This window comes from Glandiceps talaboti, chromosome 11 (genome assembly GCF_964340395.1).
Source record: "Glandiceps talaboti chromosome 11, keGlaTala1.1, whole genome shotgun sequence".
Lineage (NCBI taxonomy): Eukaryota > Metazoa > Hemichordata > Enteropneusta > Spengelidae > Glandiceps > Glandiceps talaboti.
Genome location: NC_135559.1, coordinates 18,426,050 through 18,432,627, shown reverse-complemented (window position 1 = coordinate 18,432,627; position 6,578 = coordinate 18,426,050). Strand labels below are relative to the sequence as shown.

At 35.9% G+C, this 6,578-nt stretch overlaps 1 protein-coding gene across 1 annotated transcript; it reads right to left on the bottom strand.

The window, feature by feature from the left end:
- Positions 1 to 509: 509 nt before the first annotated feature.
- LOC144442570 (uncharacterized) lies at positions 510 to 4,488 on the bottom strand. Its single transcript, XM_078131949.1, has 6 exons — positions 4,038 to 4,488; positions 3,287 to 3,546; positions 2,823 to 2,888; positions 2,130 to 2,303; positions 1,461 to 1,589; positions 510 to 846 (listed from the first exon to the last, which is right to left on the bottom strand). The coding sequence occupies exons 2-6, from the start codon at positions 3,485 to 3,487 to the stop codon at positions 820 to 822; spliced, it is 597 nt and encodes a 198-aa protein (XP_077988075.1). The 5' UTR covers positions 3,488 to 3,546; positions 4,038 to 4,488; the 3' UTR covers positions 510 to 819.
- Positions 4,489 to 6,578: the final 2,090 nt, after the last annotated feature.

The window sequence follows — 6,578 nt, the reverse complement described above, 5'->3', positions numbered from 1 at the left end:
CACCACCAGAAGAAGAAGAACACTCTTCCAGAATTTTAATCATACAAAATTCAAACAAATCGACAAATATTTATAAAGAACATGGATAACTTTATTCATAAATGTATACTATTAATAAATTTACAAGTTATCTATAGAAATTGTTCTGCAATAGTGTTTTTAAAACTCGACCTTAAAGTCTGCTGTGACATCATAGAATTGTGGATTCACCAACGATGTATGCCGGACAGTACACAGAAAGTTATTTCATGTATATTCAATTTTGCACTACCATTGTATTATGTTCTGTCTATTTTACCCTAGTATAAGTAAGTACACTATAAAACAATTTGGTTGCAGGGCAAGCTCTGTCTATCGGATTAACTCCTGACAAATAGTACACATCACACAAGAGTCAAACTCCCTCGGGTGTCGAAGGCATAATGCTTTACATACTGAGCATACATCGGCGTGTATGTATGTATGTATGTATGTATGTATGTATGTATGTATGTATGTGTATGTGTAAACTAATTTTTTTGTTAAAACAAAGAGAGTGAGTGTTTCATATTACAATATATACCCACACTTGTCATTTCTAGTTCCATTACAACTACTGACCGAATTTACTTTCTATTTCAAAGACCTCTAATGATAATGCCAATTTTACAAGGTTGGTCTTTATTTACATATTTCATATGCTGCTATACACTACAGTCTTTTTAATAATTTGAGCCAATTTACTCTGTAAATGTAGTACAGTACAATTTAGTTCTCATAGCAGAGACTCTTAAATATCACTGTGAAATGTCATCTTTCTCTCATACGATGGCATGTAGTTTAGTATGTGTATCCTTGTGGCGCCGTCTGCAATTGTGAAAAACAAAATAAATATGTGTAAAGTCACGAGAACAAAAACAAAAAAACAAAAAACAGACAAACAAACAAAAACCAACCAAACAAAGAAATGAATAAATAAATAAATAAATATTAACATACATAAACAAAATGAATATATGATTTTCAACTCGTAGGTAACTATCTATAGACATGTATATATGTATACGGATTTGTATACTACTAATATAATATATTATACTACATTTTTATATACACATCCCTACAGAAATTGATGTGATCACACCACACCACACCACACCACACCACACCACACCACAGCACATCACACTATACTACACCAAACCACCACACCAGACCAGACCAGACCACACCACACCACATCACATCACATCACTCTACACCAAGCCACCACACCAGACCACACCACACCAGACCAGACCAGACCAGACCAGACCAGACCAGACCACATCACATCACATCACATAACATCACATCACTCTACACCAAACCACCACACCAGACCACACCTCATCACATAGTACCTGCCATTTCATCACGATATAAACAGAACATCACACTATACAACTCCAAGTCTACAATCGACCATGTAGATAAATTACCTTGGTGTCTTCAAATTCATAACTGTCGTGATTGCATACACCACAACAAGCCAGAATAGTACAGAACACTGCAAACACCATTCCTGCTACAGCACACAGCAAGGATATGGTGATCACTAACAGAGGACTCTGTAAATAAAGATATAAATATGAATGATAAAACTAGATTCTGTTATCTTATGGATATATCGATTAATGTCTTCAAATTGGAGAAAAAGAAAAACAACAACACTAACACTAACACTAACAACAACAACAACAACAACAACAACAACAACAATATCACAATCACCACCACCACCACCACCACCACCATCATCGTCGTCATCATCATCATCATCATCATCATCATCATCAACAACAAAAACAAAAACAACAACAACAACAACAACAACAACAACAACAACAACACATTTTCTTTCTGACTCGTGCTTCTTTGCTTTTCAAAAGTTGAAGTTGAAAAGGACACACATCACCAGTACATTTTAGAAACTTATCTGGTGATTTAATAATTCCTGATTCGTGTATCTATTTTGATTTACAGTAACTATAATTTATTTGTTCAGTCTTTCAGTAATAACAGCAACACGTAAGACAGACATGACGACAACGTTTTGGTCCAATGTTATTATTTTTATTGTTTATATCATACACAGACTTTGATCTCACCGTCATGCTAGCCAGGTCAAGTGTCGATAACGAGTTACCATAAGCCTCGGTAAGAGCTGACGCGGCATCTGTGTTGTTACCCATAGTTAAGGCCGACAGCGACAAACAAGCCTCAACGATTGCCAGATTTGACATGAAAAACGTCAACACAGCAGATACCATTAATGAAGCCACCTAGGTAGAGAAAATAGATGTACATGAAAAAATGGAACTCACAACGCTTTTCGTGTTACTAACTTCATTCATATAAGAACTAATAACTATTAGGGGCAAGATCAATAGTTCAATGTAGGATAAACAACAAAATACTTTTAACCCCCCCCCCCCAACTAAATTGGCCAGAATTGAAAATTGCTTCAAACAAACAACAAATTTCAAATCAGTATGTAGTAGTATGTAGCTGTGCTATAAATATAAAGTCAGTGTGTAGTGAGTGAAAAATAGTTTGCTGACACTTTACTTTTATTTTCTATCTAGTAAAGGAATCTATATTGTTGTCTTACAAGTTCTTCAGTCTCTTCATTCAGTTGTGAAAATTAAATTATATAAAAAGTTGAAAATGCAAGAGTTACTAACTGTGAAAGTTTAAAGTGCTTCACAGACGCACGAAATATTCAATGATAAATTTGATACAATTTACATGTCAAAATAGTCAAAGTTATCACGTGATAATAAATGGATACAAATACCTACAACTGATTCTGATTCTGTTCTGGCGGCGGCAATACCAAGACATCCCGTAGTTATCAGAAGAAGAACCTATGGAAAGTTAGAATTATGAAATATGTCGATCATATATACTCCAGACAAATCCACCAACTAATCGAAAAAAAAATCTGACAACGGCAAGTGACAATTTAAGTTTTGAAATGGGATTGTGAGATATAACAACCATGACCAAATGTAACTTATCGATTACATAATGATTGACTTTTAATTGATCGATCAATTGTCATCAGAAAGGGGTGTCCTGTATATACTTACGTATAACAGGTTGATTAAGTTAACTTTTGTTAATCGATTGATCGATTGATTGATTGATTGATTGATTGATTGATTGATTGATTGATTGATTGATTGATTGACATTAGAACAGGTCGTTTTGTATTACAGTATACCAGATTAATTCAATATTCGATATTTTAATAGATACTTACGTATAGTAAAGTAAACAGATCCACAAATTCGAGTAAAGAGGTCGCTCCCATGCAGGTCAGAACAGATGATGATGTCATTGTAGATGGCAATGGAGCAAAACAGTAGACCATTAATCCAAGGATTATGAAGAAGTATATCATTCCGACAGTGAATGTCAGACACCCACAAAACGAAGAACAACATTTGTTAACTTTTGCCATGGTTGTTTTGTGTGTTTTGTTTTTCAAATCTGTGATGAGTACTAAACCTGTATTGAAGGCTGAAAAGAAAAAAAAATACATGCAATGATGATTCCCGGGTTAATTTTATGAACTGGTGTAAATTGAGATCAATTCAATTGCATGTCAAAAACACATGGGATGCCTGAAATGATAGCAAGGTGAAATTAAAAATATAAAAGAACAAAGGTAAAGTGGGAGTAAAACGAAAACAAATACATGCATGCTTTATATACAACCATGAAAATGATAGTTGGATACTATCCAAAATGGCCGCTTTGACCATTTTAAAAAATCGTTTTTCATTTACTATACAAACGTATTGTATATAAACGTCTGAAATATACTATCAATAGCAAAGACCGGTTAAAAATATTAAGAAAATGGTAGTTACGTTCTCTTAAGTCGACAAAAATCGTCGAAGTTGAAATAAAACAGGAGTTACTGTAATGGGTATTGGAGACATCGCCATAACTTTAACATGCGAAAGACTAACGTAACAATGGCATTGGACATGCCACCGACAACTCACCTGATAAAGTTTGTCACTAGCACTGGAAACGTCACTTCCAAACCTAAAATAAAACCTAAGTTTGGTGTATGTACTTATAGTAGTCAAAAACTGGACAATTGTCAGGGCTTTTTCAACTCGGTGGTACTATAAATTCCTTGGTTGATATGGGCTTGTTTGCATCGGTCACCACCGATAGATACTCAGCGTGGACGTGTTACCTTCAATAAGACTTCATCTGTATTTACTGACAACAAATACTTTGTCAGTTACGTTGCTTTCGTCAGTGCAGCCTTCAAAGGCAGAATAATATATACGAGGATGACCCAAATACATAATAATTAGTCCCTCACGACTTTATGAAGAATATTGGTATATCTATTGTGTTGCCTTCAGAATACAATACGTCATTGTATACTGCTTACTTCAGTCCCTATAGATTTGCTTTGTCTATTCAATGTCGGACCTTTCAGAAGTGCACTGGTTCTTGTCATAAAATCGAACAATCCCCCGCCCCCGCCCCGTCCCTGTTTGATACAAAATTCGATGAAATCGTGAAATCTTTTTTTTTCAACGCAAGACAATGTTCGTGGTTCAACATAATTCTCGCAAATAATATGTTGTCTGACACCTCGGAAACACCTCGGAAACTAAATTGGAGTATTTTTAATTCGATGGTTTTTTTAAAATGAAGACTCTATGTAAAAGAGAAAGTAGTGGTGAATGTTATTATGGATAATTGAAAGAAATTGTAAAAGAAAGAGGTAGGTGAAGAGGAAAGCGTTCAGTCGAACATTAATTACAGCGCCACCAAGTGGCGTAAATGTTTCAGACATTTCAAGGTGTGATTGTGTTTATGTTGTTCAAATCACTATATCTGGAGAATAGGTTTTAGATTGGAGCACATTGAAGAATCGGTGAACGTATTTCACTATTAATTCGATTGTGACAACTTTCTGTGCGCCTTGTTAACGGACCTCTGAAATACAACAATCACTCGAAGTGTGACAATATTCGCTTCACACTGGTGACCAGTCACGTCTATAGGAAAACAAAATTCAACTCGGATTTTTTTCTTTCAAGGGGACTTTTCTAAATTTAATTTTGCATCTAAGATCTATGATAAATCATTTCGACACCATCCATGTGAGGGCGTCTTTCATACTGTGTTGCTATATGTAGAAGTCTTCGTTCTTGTGAAGATTATTAGACACAAAAAGCTGATTATCATCACAATAACTCATTTGGAAAACGTCTCCATACACAAATAGTCAAAAAAGTGCAAAAAATCCTCAAACTCCCCCGTATCCCCATGTTAAACAGTATAACCACTGGAATGCTTTTGGGTGTATTTCCTTATACAACCCATAACACCAAAGTAAAGCGATTTCTGTATTTACCGCAATTGTTTATAGCATTCATATCAAGTGTAAAAATAAACTTCTTCAATTGCTTATTGACCACATTAGAAAAGCCTCATGCTAGGCTTGTAAATAATCCAATTGAAACAGTATACTTTTGCACTTGATATGAATGCTATAAATGAGTGTAACACATAAAGTGCTTTACTTCAGTGTTACTCGTTGTAACTATGTGTAATTAATCTATTGGTACACTATAATCTATCAATTCTGCCTATTTTTTCATTTCTCAGAAATAAGACGACATCCTTGACTCGATCAGAAGTGCATTCATATGTTATCAAATAATTTTTTATAGCGAATTAACCCATAATTCATAGCTTACTGACGTACCCTACTACAAAAAAGTCACTGTGGCCCAGTCACCATGTTTTATTTAATAATTTCAATAGAATAATGACAGTGTGAATGTTCCTTGATAAAATGTACTAATATAAATGAATGTAAATATAAATAACCTTGAACCAATAGGACTAGATATGTACAACTTGAATACAGGTTCTATTAGATACTGAACTGTTGTTGTGGGTTAACTAATGTTGTATTCTATGATATTCTATTCCTACTGTACTGTGCTGAGATGCACTGTGCTATGATGTGCTGTGCTATGCTGTGCTGAGATGTACTGTACATGCTGGGATTTTTCTGTACTGTGCTGAGATGTGCTGATATGTGCTGTGCTGAGATGTGCTGTGCTGAGACGTACTGTACTGTGCTGAGACGTACTGTGCTGTGCTGTGATGTACTGTACTGTGCATGAGATGTGCTGAGATGTGCTGTGCTGAGATGTACTGTGCTGTGCTGAGATGTGCTGTGCTGTGCTGAGATGTGCTGTGCTGTGCTGAGATGTGCTGTGCTGTGCTGAGACGTACTGTACTGTGCTGAGACGTACTGTGCTGTGCTGAGACTTACTGTGCTGTGATGTGCTGTGCTGTGCTGAGATGTGCTGTACTGTGCTGAGATGTGCTGTGCTGAGATGTGCTGTGCTGTGATGTACTGTACTGTGCTGTGTTGTGCTGTGCTGAGATGTGCTGTACTGTGCTGAGATGTACTGTGCTGTGCTGAGACGTACTGTGCTGTGATATGCTGTGCTGTGATGTACTGTGCTGTGCTGAGATGTGCTGTACTGTGCTGAGATGTG

What these genes read in the sequence shown, in the direction of transcription:
- LOC144442570 (XM_078131949.1), bottom strand. Translation starts at nt 3,487, where the DNA reads ATGGCAAAAGTTAACAAATGTTGTTCTTCGTTTTGTGGGTGTCTGACA. An exon ending in ATCTGTTTACTTTACTATAC is followed by an intron (nt 2,889 to 3,286) that starts GTAAGTATCTAT and finishes AACTTTCCATAG; the next exon opens with GTTCTTCTTCTGATAACTAC. An exon ending in ATGAATTTGAAGACACCAAG is followed by an intron (nt 847 to 1,460) that starts GTAATTTATCTA and finishes TCACAATTGCAG; the next exon opens with ACGGCGCCACAAGGATACAC.